General features: G+C 37.8%; 1 protein-coding gene across 4 annotated transcripts in view; it reads right to left on the bottom strand.

Moving 5' to 3' along the window:
- Positions 1-14,951, bottom strand: part of CEP162 (centrosomal protein 162) — a 52,080-nt gene that overhangs the window by 8,444 nt on the left and 28,685 nt on the right. For all 4 annotated transcript variants that reach the window (XM_021390898.1, XM_021390899.1, XM_021390897.1 and 1 more), the window contains 8 exons: positions 14,544-14,670; positions 13,510-13,673; positions 11,687-11,794; positions 10,334-10,558; positions 8,306-8,976; positions 7,383-7,524; positions 5,103-5,201; positions 1,859-1,993 (listed from right to left, as the gene is read on the bottom strand). In XM_021390898.1, coding sequence (XP_021246573.1) covers positions 1,859-1,993; positions 5,103-5,201; positions 7,383-7,524; positions 8,306-8,976; positions 10,334-10,558; positions 11,687-11,794; positions 13,510-13,673; positions 14,544-14,670 — 1,671 coding nt within the window. The remainder of the gene's footprint in view (positions 1-1,858; positions 1,994-5,102; positions 5,202-7,382; positions 7,525-8,305; positions 8,977-10,333; positions 10,559-11,686; positions 11,795-13,509; positions 13,674-14,543; positions 14,671-14,951) is intronic.

The following is a 14,951-nucleotide window of genomic DNA, read 5'->3' as shown; positions in this document are numbered from 1 at the left end:
CTAAGGGAAGCTCTATCACTTAAAGGCCACTCGTAGTTCGATACTAAGGACAACTTGTTAGTTCCTTGTTCAGCTCTCTTTTTCTACGTTATTCAGTTTGTTATTGTTCAGTTTGGGGACTGTTTGGTGCTCCACTGCAGACGAGTAAGGGTGCAAAATTAGGACAAACGAAACCTAAAGCTCAATGCACAGCACTGCTAGTAACAGCAGGACAAACGAAACTATTTAGTAGAGGTTGCATTATATAGTATTATTTCTACTTTTTTAAAAAACAGTACAAAACATCTCAGTCAATATTATAGGTCATGTAAGGATTTCAGCGGAGATGGACTGCAGACTACGCAGCAGCTGCTAATTTCCTATCATTTCTGTACATTATCACAATATACACAACAAATTAATAGTGTAAAGAAGGAACTGCATTACAGATGCCTGGGAGGACAGAATGCAAACAAAAACAGTAAAGTCATCAGAAGTGGCAGATTCCTAATCTACAGGCTAGTTATAGGCACAGTTCCTTTTTGGAAGAACATCAAGTACCTGATATAGAAATGTATGAAAGTCTTCTACCATCAACAATTCTGTACATAAAAGTGAATTTCTTGAGATCTGGTTCAAAACCGCAGACCAAACTTCATAAACTAAGAACTGCAGCAGGTTTGATCATAATCCAAGGAATGAACACCTCTCCTACAAGAACAGACCGAAAGAGCTGGGGCTGTTCTCTGGAGAAGAGAAGGCTCCAAGGTGACCTGACAGCAGCCTAGATAGTAGCTAAAGGGGAGCTACAGGAAAGAAGGGGACAGACTCTTTAGCAGGGTCTGTTGCGATACAACATGGGGAAATGGTTTCAAGCTTAAAGAGGGTAGGTTTAGGGTAGGTAAAAGAAAAAAGTCCTTTACAGTGAGGGTGGTGAGGCACTGGAACAGGTAGTCCAGGTGGATGCCCCATCCCTGGAGACTTTCAAGGTCAGTCTGGATGGGACTCTGAGCACCTGATCTAGCTGTAGGTGTCCCTGTTCATTGCAGGGGAGTTGGACTAGATGGCCTTTAAAGGTCCCTTCCAACTTTAAGGATTCTACAATGATCCTCTTTCAGTCCAGCTGCCCTTCTTTGACTTCACATGTCAGACAAAACCAAAGCTAAAACACTAATGAATAACTATCAAGCACCAAAGTGATGAAAGCACTGAGAAAATCTACATGGACAGAAGCTCCCCAGATAGAAATATTTTATGTAATAAAATAAGATTTAAAAACAAAATACATAATTAAAGAAAAATGCAAAACTGTTTTACTCATTGAAGTGACACAAATGTCAGATACTAAAAGCTGTGTCGAAAGATCCTACTGTCAAACAACCAGTAAACAGCTATCAAAAAGTGCTAGTTTGTAAAGGATAAAGGTGGTTGTTGTAGTTTTGGGTATTAAATGTGGTAGACTGCTGGAAGATGTTTCTCTACTTTTAATGCAGCTTTCCTGAAGGGAACTTCTAAGATTGGAAAGTAAAATTATTAGTTGAGGAATATATGACAGCTTAACCAATTACAAACTTGTCACATTTTCAGTAGCAAGTTTCCATGGTATAAATGAAATATGAAGTCACAGATAGATATGAGAGACTTCTAGAAGTCATGTAGCCCCACTGTCTGCTGCAGCAGGCCCTTCTTAGATCAGGCTGTGTGGCAGTTACACGTATGTTAACTGGTACCAGCAGGTGACCAAGACAAAACCATAGCTGTATCAAAAAGTATTTATTCCTCTGCAGTGTGGGGTAAGTCAACCTATGCTCATCTTACAAAGTTACAGTTCAAGTGATAAATTGTACTTGAGAACTAAACCAGATATGCTGTGAGGTACCTTTTGAAGTTCTTGTTCTCTTACTGCATGCCGGGTCTCGATATGCTTGATTTTCTTTTCCAGGCACAAGAAATGTTTCATTTCAGGACTCTGGCTTTCCTTAGCCTCTCTCAATTCTTCCAACAATTTTGCCACCTAAAGTTTGAGATAATTGATGAAAATTGTTATCACAGCGTTAAGTAGGGTATAAAACAGATGCCTTTCAAAGTGTATTTGTGTTGTTCTATTCAAAAGCTGCAGAAGGGAAGACTTGAAAGAGAAATCTTAATTCAAAAGCTTAGAAAAGGCTCAAGGACTTAGATTAGGATCTTTCATTTGTACAAAGTGGCCTGAAGATAGGAAAGTCTGGTCCTCTTTGATAAATCCTATGTGTTCATAATACATCAAGAAGTGATTATTCAGTCAATTTTTGTACTTCTAAACATACTCAAAAATTAACAGAAAATACTATGATTAAATATTCTTACACTGTCTCTTCTCCTCACACTCACTGGATGAAGATCAAATACAAAACACATCCGTGACACTCATTTCTATGGAGTATATTAAAAGAAGACACACTGCTAACACGCAGTGTTTCCACCCCCTTTGGTCTAAAAACTGGTGGCTGAAATCAACTCAGCAATGGCCTGTAACTGATTTCCTAAGCCTCCAGAAATTCAGGTAAGTTTCCTTACAAAGCCCTATTGGTTTATTCTCATTCTTTTCCTATTTTAAGGAACTTGGTATTTCTTCATTTAACATCCTCAGGTTGTTGTTTTTGTTTTTTTTTGGTCACACTCTTTCTGTGTGCAAACTGAAGTGAAAGCTTTGCAGTCTTTGTCTTTTATAATAAACCTCAGCTCCCTTTATACTATATCTGAGCTCTAAACCTTATCAAGCACTTTGCTGTCCTTGGCTCTCTGCTGCCAAATCCAAATATCTGGAGGCACTGCGAGAAGATACCGTTGTTATTCAGAAACGACTCCAAGATGGCTTACTATTATTACCACTTTTCAGCTTTGTTTTCTGAACTAACAAGGCCTATATTACTCCATTTTTGTCTGTCCATTTCTCCAGCAGCTTCGATCCTGCAGGCCAATTTCACCCAAATTTGTCAGAGGAGCATAAGCCCTAATATTTTCATTTTCATAGGACCTCTGAAAACGAGTCACCGCTGCTTGTCTGCTCAACTGCTCTAGAGAAGGAAAGAGCTGATGGGTGACCTCCAGCACATCATTAAACACAGAATTCATGCAGGAGATACATGATGAGAGAAAAAAGCCCCCCAAGAAAAAATGGACTCCATACATTTTGCCAGCAATAGAGCTATTTGTTAAACACAGAATTCTCCTGTTTGTAGACGGTTAGCAGAAGTATAGTTATGGAAAACATCCCTGAGCAGCATTTCTGCAATTAGTATTCATGCAACAATCTTGCAGCAAACCTCAGAACAGGAGTGGGAGGGTTTCTCCTCTCTGTTAGAGAGAGGAATCTCAATTGTGTTAGAAATGCCAGCAATTCTGTCTATCATAACTTCCTACATTTGAAGCTTTAGTTGCTTTCATTTGCCAGTGTAATTTACTTAACCATTTAATGCTTAAAATGTATTTTCAAAGCAGCATAAATAAAGCAGTCATGTGAGAGGGCAAAAGCAAGACTTCACTTCGACATTACTTTCTGCATAGTCCTGCATTGATTTTCGTAGCAAAGGCACTCCATTATATTTTCTTAAATGTCAGCACCCGAAACTCAACCTGCAAAATACAGCTCAGCTATGATGATCACCCTCTTTTAACCAGCACCATCAATAATCCTCACAGCAAACAGGCAGAGAAGAAATCTATTCAATAACATTTGTCTCACTGTATTCCCACTCCGTTCTCCTGGGATGAAGCATTATATATACACACTGAAATCAATGGCATGAAACAAGATTTGTAGCAAAAGAAACCATCTATCATTACATTCATAATATAATCACAAAGTCTCAGTCTATTTTGCAAATACAGAGTTTGTTTGATGAAAGACTTATTTTTTTCCTCCTACAAACCCTCACTTTTCTATGAAGACTTCACAACAGAAGTGGAGTTTTGCATGACTAAGATAAATACTGAATGAGTTTACTGAGATAAAGATTAATGATATCAAGAACGTACTAAAAACACACTGGAATTACTTTCATTTCTTCTAAATTAGGGCAGTAAACAAGATAGAACACCTGAAGTTCCTGCAGTCCTGTATTGAAAATAATTCTCCTTTTCTGCAACTCTTGCAGGTTGACCACTGCACTGTCAAAATGAGGTGAAAATTAGCAGTGTTCACACATTAAACAAAGGAAAGGAAAAAGGGAAGTTATTGTGGGCATGGTGCTCGAGGTGCCTATGTCATCTTCCTGAAGAACTAGTGAGAAAGGCAAATTTGTAAGCACCTCCAGAGCCAGGCAGACATAGCCAGAAAGTCAAAAAAAGTTGAGGTAAACACAGAAATTTTACAGTGTTTATCTCTAAATGAAACTACAAACGAGTGTGATTTTTATATATTATAAGCTATTAATAGAAGTAGTAGAAGATTAGGAAAAAGTTGGATACTTCTCAAAAAACACGAAGTCAATTTCAGAAGAATGCTTACAACTAAACTTCTCATGAATGACCCCAAATTTCTTAGATATCAGCAGACAAAAACCCAGAAGATAATAGGCTAAGTCAATTTGTGGCAACAAAGGATGAAAATAAGGCGGCTTTATCTGACCAAAAATTTTGAAATCAGTAATAAAATATTCTCTTGAAGAAGAGAAAGTCCTGTGGTCTATTTACTACCCATCACAACTCCCAAAGATGAGGTTACAAATGCTTGACCTAACTTAGAATCATAGAATCACCAAGGTTGGAAAAGATCTCCAAGATCATCCAGTTCAAACATCCACCTATCACCAATATTTCCCCTTACTCATCAATTTTCATGAAGACATCAGGTATTTCTAACTAATTTTAAAAAGGAGAGATCGAAGTTCCACCTTCTGAACTCTATGTTGTTTTCTTGTTTATATTAGAAAAATACATGGCATTTTCAGACGATAACTGATGCAGGAGATACTGATAAAGATACTGCTACTAAGGCTTATTTATTTATAAAATATATTTAATTACATTATTTATATACAATTTGAGGCATTTTCATTACAAGGATGTTTCATTACAAGAATGAAAATGACAACGAAAATGATCATCAGTACCAAGTATTCTAAATCCAAATTTTAAAATACCTCTTTTTGTAGGAATTCCTCTCGCATTTGTGAAACCAGGAGGGCTTCCTGATGTCTCTGGTGTTCGCTGATTTGTTCCTGGAGATGTTTTATTAAAATCTGTAAAAAGATTAAAAATATTTGTCACTAACACATTCTCATGACAACATATGGACATTTGTACTGTGTTCAGGCCGGGGGGCCCCCAGTACAAGAAAGATGCAGAGCTCTTGGAACGAGTTCAGAGAAGGGCCACCAAGATGATCAGAGGGCTGGAGCACCTCTCCTATGAGGAAAGGTTGAGGGAACTGGGCTTGTTTAGTTTGGAGAAGAGAAGGCTCTGGGGAGACCTCATTGTGGCCTTCCAGTACTTGAAGGGAGCGTATAAACAGGAGGGGGAATGATTATTCATGAGGGTGGATAGCGACAGGACAAGGGGGAATGGTTTTAAGCTGAGACAGGGGAGATTTAGGTTAGATATTAGGAGGAAGTTTTTCACACAGAGGGTGGTGACGCACTGGAACAGGGTGCCCAGGGAGGTTGTGGATGCCCCGTCCCTGGAGGCATTCAAGGCCAGACTGGACGTGGCTCTGGGCAGCCTGGTCTAGTGGTTGGCGACCCTGCACACAGCAGGGGGGTTGAAACTCGATGATCTTTGAGGTCCTTTTCAACCCAGGCCATTCTAGGAATCATAGAATCATAGAATCAATAACGAAAACCTATAGAGGAAAAATGTGCTAGAAATATAATCAGTATGCTAGTAATGCATTTACAGGTGATGTATATATTAACAATACTAACTTTCAAGTGACCTCAGTTGTTAAAACAACACATCTGTTCTTCTATAATACATGTAAACAAGTCTCACTCTTCAATTTATTCTCCCAGTTTAAAAAAAACACATACATTTGAAGATAATCTGAACCTGTTAGCACTTCCTACCTTCATTCATGTGTGCGTTTTCCCCCAAATTTTATTGCACAAATGTAATCACAGGCCGAGTTGTCCTCATGGACAAGTTCAATCACCCCTTCAGTCACTCTAGTATTTGCTGGACAGTATAAAGCAATCCAGAAGCTGCCTGGAGAGCACCAGTGATGACTTCCTCACCCAGGCAATAGAGGAACTGATTAGAAGAGATCCTCTGCTGGGTCTCAAACTCACGAACAAGAAAGGACTCACAGAGGATGTTGGCAGCAGTGATGGTGGATTACAGGATCCTCCAAGTCTAGTTGGAGACCAGTAAGTATGGGTAACCCGGGGGTTAATACTGGGTCCAATCCTGCTCAACACCTTCATCACTAGCCTGGATTTCTCCACAAGTCTGCTGAAGTGATACAAAACTGAGAGTGATTGATAACTGTGCGGTCACTGAGTGAGCTGGTCAGGCTGGAGAAATGGGCCAAACGGGCACTTCCTGGAGGAACACGAATAGTCCTGCCCATGGGACTGGAACAACCCCAGGCACCAGGACATGTTGGAGGCCAACCAGCTGGAAAGCAGCTATGCAGAAAATAATTTGGAATCCTGGTGGACACCAAGATAAACACAAGATGACTAGTATATCCTAGTATGGGCTATATCCCTAGTATGGGCTGCATTAGGAAGAGTGTCGCCAGCAGGTCAAAGGAGGTGATCCTTCCCCTCTGCTCAACACTGGTGAAGCCACACCTGGAGTATTAGGTCTCATCCTGGGCTCTTCAGTATAAGAAAGGCATACAGACTGGAGAGAGACCTGCAAAAAAACCACTAAGGATGATGAAGGGATTGTAGCATCTCTGCTATGAAGAAAAGGTGACAGCTGGGACAGTTCAGACTGGTAGGAGAGAAGGCCTGGGAGGGGGGAAATTTATATATACCTGAAGGAAGGGCATACAGAAGAGAGACTTGGACTTTGGCATAGTGGTGCCCAATGGCAGGACAAGAGGCAAATGGAACAAACTGAAACATAAGATATTCCCTTTCAACACCTGGAAGCACTTCTGTACCGTGCAGGTGACTGAGAACAGGCACAGACTGCCCAGAGGCTGTAGAGTCTCCACCACGGAGCTCTTCAGAAGCCACCCGGACATGGGCCTGAGCATCCTGCCCCGAGTGTCCCTGCTTGAGCAGGGGTTGGGCCTGATAGACCCAAAGGCCCCTCTGGATATCAGCCACACTGGGAGATTCTGTGAGTACTGTGATACAGGTCTATTTTTGAAACAATATATCCTACTTTAAAAGAAAATAAAAGTTACAGTACTCTAGTAACAAACAATTTTAACGTATCTTTGTGTAATTAATATACCTACTGTATCTTACCTCTTGTGTTGAAATTCTGCCATTTAGTTCAGCTACTTTGGAAGCAGAATGCTCTTTTGTGTACTGAGAAAGAATCTTCTCTACTTCTCTTTGATGGGAAGCTTTCAGAGCTGCAATATATTCTGCTGTGTCTTCCTGTATCCTGAACAGGAGAAGAAAATTAGATGCAGTAGAGCCACTACAGATATTTCTTCAAAAATGAGGTGAATTTTCTCACTTGAACACATAATATATGAAGAAATGTTAGAACATCTCAGAAATTTCATAAAACTTTGCAAGAGATACCACCAACATTACTTCTGTTGCCCTGGGGGGACGACAGGGAAGGAAGCCTACAGAGTTGGATATGTGTTTCATTTAACAAGAGGCAGCTAGAATGCTGAAAACTCTATCAGTCATCTTTATAGGGTCCTCTTATGAAAATCAAGGGGGAGAAAGTAGATGCTTTTAGATCAGGTTAAGCTGTGCTATGTGAGGCATTTATTTTAGAATAAAATGGATTGTAATCTAAATGTGCTTATCACCTCTACCTTGAATATGAAAAGGAGCTAATGGAAACTACGTGAAGTGTAAAATTTATATTGTTTGTCAAGTAACTTCCACTGAAAGCATGCCTCAATTTGAAGGACAGTGTATGTACCGAATATGAATACTATACAAAGCATTTAGGATACAATGATTTATACCAAAATCTTCTTACTGAGAGCCACGACAAATTGTAGCACTGCTAAAAAGAATTAATACAGGTTTCCCTGTAGGAAAAAATGTGACTGTATTCCATTCTGAAAAATCAAAAGAGCAAAAATGAAATTTACAGAGAATATTGCCCAAGTATAAGGTAGCTTCACACATGCACAATCACAGTAACTTGTCAGCCATCAGCTAAACTAGCAAGTTTTGAAACGAACACATTGAGCATTTACCTTCGTATATTATTTTCAGAATAAGCCAGTGTCGCCTGAGACTTCACCCTCTGCTGGTTCATTTCTAGAGACAATTTTTCTAGCTCCTCCTTCAACCGTGCATTTTCTTGCAGAACTTCCACGACATTAGAATCAGAAAAGATATGCGGCTGGTATATTTTGTCATTGTTAAAAATACCTAGAAAGGATTCGCTGTTGCTGGAATTCCTTTTCTCTGTTGCTAAGGTATTCTTTTTCAAGATCTCTTGACAGTTTTCCTTATTATCAGTTTTATTTCTCAAATTATTTTCAGACAACATTGCCATCCTTTCTTTTTGAAGTTTCTCTACAGTTTTTGTAAGGTCTTGTATTTCTCTATTTTTTGTGATCAGTTCTTGATTTAGTTTCAGCAGTTTCTCTTTTGTGTTACCTTGTTTCATTTGCCAATCTGCTGATTGAAAGTCTTTATTATCCTTTTTACTTCTGAGTTTTAATTGGGAATTTTGACTCTTGAGGTTTTCAATTTCTGTCTCGAGGTTTTCAACGGTGATCTGATGGGTCTTCTTCAGATTCTGAAGCTGCTGTTCAAGTTCAGTAGAGTTGGCTTTATCACCGTTCAGTTTTGGTGATTCACTCTTCCATTTGTAAGCAAGTAGCTGCTCAAGCTCTGCAAGTCTTTGCTCATACTGCATCTGGAGAAGGGATGGGGAAAGGGGGGGAAAGGGGAGAAAAAAAGCAGTTTCCTTAACTGTACATTACTAGCTTTTCTTATTGTTCTTTACATTTGCTGCAAGTCTGAAGCAAGATTTTGTAAGGATACACATCAATATGACTAATAACACCACTCAACCAGTTCAGAAATTAGTGAAGTTTAATGAGTTAAAAAAAAACAAACAATGAAAAACAACAAACCACACATATATATGCATAGCAAAGCTAAGTCCGCTGTAGAACAGAATTACAACATTTACTATGAATTCATCCCCTACCCACAATGAATACAGTTGCTATGGAAAAGAAAATTAAACTGACAAGAAACTATTTCATTTTTATGTAATTTTGTTCTTTTCAGATGATACTGACTCAGACAGGCAACTTAACATTTTATTTTTGTACAGCAAGAGATCTTTATTTCTGTTAAAACTGCCTTTATGTTTGCCGCGTCTGCAAACATTGTTGTATTTCTCAAAATTGCACTTCAAGTTTTTAAAATTATCTTAAATTCTAACAGGGCAGATTTTTATTTTCATTTGTTTATTTAAAATATAGAGGTATCGATTCAGAGAAACGGAACTTTCCTCTGTAATAAGCTGAGGAAAATCTAACTCTTCTTAGCCTGGATAGTCTCTAAGGAAAGCACAGTGTGTTACTCAGGTGGATATTAGGAAAAATTTATTCTCAGAGTGATGAGGCATTGGAACACGCTGTCCAGGGAGGTGGTGAAATCACCGTCCCTGGAGGTATTCAAGAAACACGTAGATGTGGCACTTAAGGATGCGTTTTAGTGGGCATGGTGGTGATGGGTCGATGGTTGGACTAGATGATCTTAGTGCACTGTCTTTTCCAACCTTTATTATTCTACGACTCGCATGGAGGAGGAAAAACTGATCATCAGTGCTGTACTTTCCTGCTCATTAAGAACCCATGCAGTTCACCTTTCCATGAAGTGAAATGCCAGATTTCAGTGCTTCCTAACACAATTCTTAAAGAGTTGCTATCATATTGTTTCATGGATAGAATGCTTAGTGTACTGAGATGTTCCCTGCAGAAATGCCCAGCTGGCAGGAAACCACACTACTGTGTGTACAGCTAGTACAGCTAGGCCCAGGAACTTGTCCTCTCAGTTCTGATTCTTGGTTGAACTATTTTAAATGCTCTTTATACCATATGTGCCAAAACCACTGAAACTCTGGTTATAAATTCTTCAAATATTTTTTTCCTTCAGCGTAGTCTTTGACTTTTGTTTTCACCACCAGTCTTTGGTAGAGACCAACGGCCTTACAACCATTAACTGCAGTGTAGACTACCCAGCAAGCCTCCAACTTTTACCTTTATCTTTTGAAATTGTTGCTCCATGGCACGGAGACTTGTTTTAGCTTCATCATCTTTACCCTCAAGTTCTGTTTCTAACTTTTTTATTCTTCTTTCCAAAAAATCAATTGTGTTTGTTTTAGCTGAAAGATCATTCGTTTTCTCAGCGGTAGCAGCAGCATAAATCAAAGCAGGCAAAGAATTTGGATAACGTCTTTTTAGAATGCCTTCCATTTCTTTGATCTATCAAAAAGAAAATTGGCAGAACTCAAAAAGAAGAAAGTTCTAATGAAAAGTGAACTGAAATAAATGACAGAGCATTAACAAATACGATCCATTAAGTTTGCTGAAGAATAACAAGTCAAGATGCATTTATTCGAGAATTTTTGTTATAATGATTTTTTACAGTTTATGTTATTGTTTACAGACAAGACTAAGACTCATCATCGCTTATTGACCAACTTCTTATATAACATCATAGATTTAAAAAGAATATTCCTCTGGTCTTCAGATTCAAACAGATCTTTTTTTTTTTTTTTTTTTTTTTTACTTCCTAAGCATCTAAGCTGTATAAGGCTTTTAATGCTGTTAAAATGTTTCATTTTCTTACAGACTTAACATTCACATTTCTCACAATCCACTCTACTTATCCAACTGCTTCAGAGAACTTTTGTAACAGTCTGGAAATTATTCTCCCAGCAACAGATTAGATGTCATTTTTTCTCCATTATTATTTCATTGCAGACTCCAAAATAAACTAACCCCTTGTGTGCAAGACTGATAAAAGCCTCTTTTTAATCTACAGCGTAGAGTGCTTTCTGCACTCTATGCATCAGAATGCTGCAGAGACTCTTTTCTATTTGTTCTGCATCCTGGCCCCTTCCCAAGCATAGCTGTTACCTACAAAAATTCAGGAAGGCACAGTTCCTTCTGACCTTTTCCTCAGTAGAAACATGGGTTTTAAGTTCTCTGCTCTCCCAGTTTTCATGGCTGTTGTAGGAATTTCAACTCCTACTCTTGAAACAACTTGGCTGAAATTGGTCAGATCGTTAAGAATGTACTGAACAGAGACAGTGGGAATCCTAGGAGGTAAACAGGAAGATGGCGTGTGCTTTTGCCCTTTTGCTCCTTTCCTAGAAACTGAACAGTACTTTAATGGATTTTGAAAGGGTATTAGCAAATAGCTTATTAGAACACATTACGAAGAGATCCCTTTGTAAATAAGCAATTACAGCTGTTTGTGTTGAGTATTACATAATACAAAAGTTCCTTTGTCACAGGGCTTCATTCAGTGCTTTGTCCTAAAAAGCACTATTAAGTGACCTTATCTGAAATGAAGGTTAAGTAAATCACACTTATATTATTACATACTTGTCGTTCAAGGTCCTGAATTCTTTTAGCATCTGCTGCTCTGTCTCTCAAACGCTTCTTCTGTTGCATACTCTGATGATCTCCAGCTTCAGCTCTGAGCTTCTCAACCTATCCAATTTATGAGAAAAACTGAAATATATACATTCAGAGATGTTTTCCAGTAGTACAGACATAAACATTTCAAATAAACACATTAATAGAAGTATTCTACAACTTAATAACTGGTAATAGTTATTTACACAGAGATTGTTTTGTCATGTTTTTAAACTAAGTTGAAGCTTCTTCAAGACACTTAAGATCAAGGGAGCTAAAACTGAAACTAGCTATAGAACTCCAGAAGAAAACTTTCACTCTGGGACATTGTTACCTGCAAACCAGGAAATGTGCTTCTTTCTCCCATCTCCCCAGTATGCAGTTTTGGTTAATATGAAATAATAAAATGTATTGTAGTACAATACATGAATTCACGGTTAGTTAAGGAAATGGTTTGTTATTTGCAAGGCTGCGCTCAGTAATGAGACACAGAAACAGCCAAAAAGCAGTTAAGCCTAAAGAAATCATAAGTCTCAGGATCAGGAGAAGAAATTCACAGCTAATGCTCTTGCACTCCTATAAACTCTCACCACAAAAACTGAAACCTTTAATGTAAAATTGGATTTCATGGAATCATAAAATCACTAAGGTTGGAAAAGACCATTAAGATCACCCAGTCCAACCGTCCACCAACCACCAATATTGCCCACTAAACCATGTCCCTAAGTACCACATCTACACATTTCTTGAACACCTCCAGGGACGGTGATTCCATCACCGCCTTGAGCAGCCTGTGCCAGTGCCTCATCACTCTTGTGGAGACTTTTTCCTAACATCCAACTTAATATTCCTACCTTTATCAGCCACTACTATCATTGTACAGAAATATTACACCATGTCTGGTTGGAATTATTCCTGTCTTGACTTCTCTGTCATTTTGGCAACGGTGATATAAGCAATATTCTTATGCCAGCATACTTCTTGACTAATTTGACTGTTTCTACGGTTTAAAAGCTGTAAGGAGCTTTGAATCATCAGTTGGTCCTGGGGAAAATGCAAAGTAAAAACATCTTCTGTCACAGTAATGTTATTTTTGCTATGGTGGTGGTTAAGGAATTTCATTCTCTGGCTGTTTTTTTTCAAAAACACCTCCTTTCACCTGTGATCTTTCTAATAAAACATCATTGAAAATGTCTAAGATTGATGATACTTTATCAATGGTAAAAATCTTTACTTCTGTGAACCTTAAGTCAAATCTACTGACAAGCAAGCAATAGAAAATCTGAAAAATACTCAAGATTCATGTATTAGTTTAGCTTGCTTTACATTTTGAACATTCTGCCATTTTCTTCCCTGCTATGTCAATCAGAGACTTTTATTTCCATGAAAAGAAAGAAATTAGAACTGGTACTTTGCAAAAAAAATTAAGAGTTACCTATCCTACCATGGAATAAAAAGGAAGAAAAGAGAATGACGAGAGATGTTCCAAATTGTTGATTTAGCAAAAGCTTGTCCTAGTCAAGAAATCTGCAAGTCTTAAGGAATTACACTGTTTCCAAAAGAATCATCATCAAGTCCAATGCAAGCAGAACAGTTTAAGCATTTTGCACTTCCAATTCTGACTGCATATGTAGTTATATCTGTTTTGAATATAACGACACCCACATTTGATTTAAAGGTTATAGTTTTTCTTCAAAAAGGTGTGAGTATAATGAAGAACCAAATTGCATTATATTCATCAGTAGAAATCATTAAGTGTGAGCACCTTAAGTTAGGCTAAATATTATCACCTCTTGTTTCAGTTTTTCAATTTCTTCTCTTGCATCTTTAAGACGGGCTGCATCTTTATCCAGAAGATCCTGATTTTCTGCATACCAATGAAGTCGTCTTTTTAAATGAAGAATTTCCTGTTTGTATGATTCTTCCATAACTTTAAATTCGTAAGACTTATCACCTACAAGAATAAAACTCTTATAATTATGTGTTGAAAACATAATACATCATTCAATACTTTCGAATGTACTATGGGGTGGATAGTGAACACTATTCTTCAGCACATTTCATACCAGAGCAAAATTTGGATTCTAAATGCAACAGCACTATAAAAAATTTAAATTGTAGAATAATAATTCTCTCATATACAGTAACAGTTCACAGTTTACCACAGGAAATATTTAAAACAGAATCCCAGTGAGATCCACTCTTGAATAAGGTTCTAATAAACAAATTTTCAGTAACATGGATGACAGAATACAGAATATATACTTAGATATGTATTGACCATACTCTTCCCACTTAGTGATCTAGAAATTTGAGAAGAGCTCTTACAGCTCTTAACACTTGTGATGCTTGATATGGGAACTGAAAAAGGTCCAATTTCTGGGCCTCCTGATGGCAACCTGGAAAAGGCTTAGATAAGAACGTACAGAAAAATTCACAAGGCATAAATTAGGGGTAAAAACAGAGCAAAGTTTAATGCACACATCTAAGCAGCAGACTAAGAGGCAACATAGTAAATCTTTCCTTAGGAACAGCGGTGCCATAGAAGTGGAATCGTTTTGCCCACTGAGAGATGGGCAAGCAATCAAGTTTAATAAGCAATATGAGCTTGGCTGGATACAAGAAAAGGCTTTCTAATAGAGTGCCAAAGGTACGGTGGCCTCTCCTTCACTGTATATTTTTATTAGAAATTTAAACAATATTTGGAAAAGGCCTAGATGCATTTCACTAAGTCATACTATATGAAGCAGCAAGTTTTAGTTACATATTTTTCTAGTGAAGGAAAGAATAGGCACAAGTATTCAAGAAGATAAAGGTGTTTTACTTGATGTGGATGTAATCTGGACTTTTGCTAGATCTCTCTCTTTCTTTGCTTGCCCCAGGTCTAACTCAAGAGCTTGTTTATCTTGTTTAAGCCGTCTAATCTCTTCTCGTAATTTAGTTTCTTCCTTCTGAGTTTTAGAGGAAACAATAATATGAGAAAAACACACACAGTCATACAAAAGATACTGATCATGTTTTTTCACTATAGAATGATTAGATTATAATGTTTGTATTGAACCACATACTAGTTTTGCCATTATTCTCAGGCCTTGATACAGCAGAACTTAAGGTAAACACTACAAAATATAGGTATTTACTAAGTTTTGTTTTTAATAACTGTTGCAGAAGTAGACAACATTACAGATCTACTTTTTGAGAGGGTCAACAAAGCACATAGCTTCACTCATCT

Source organism: Numida meleagris, chromosome 3 (genome assembly GCF_002078875.1).
Source record: "Numida meleagris isolate 19003 breed g44 Domestic line chromosome 3, NumMel1.0, whole genome shotgun sequence".
NCBI lineage: Eukaryota > Metazoa > Chordata > Aves > Galliformes > Numididae > Numida > Numida meleagris.
Note: the sequence above shows the minus strand (reverse complement) of the source record. Positions and strands in the feature narration are given on the sequence as shown.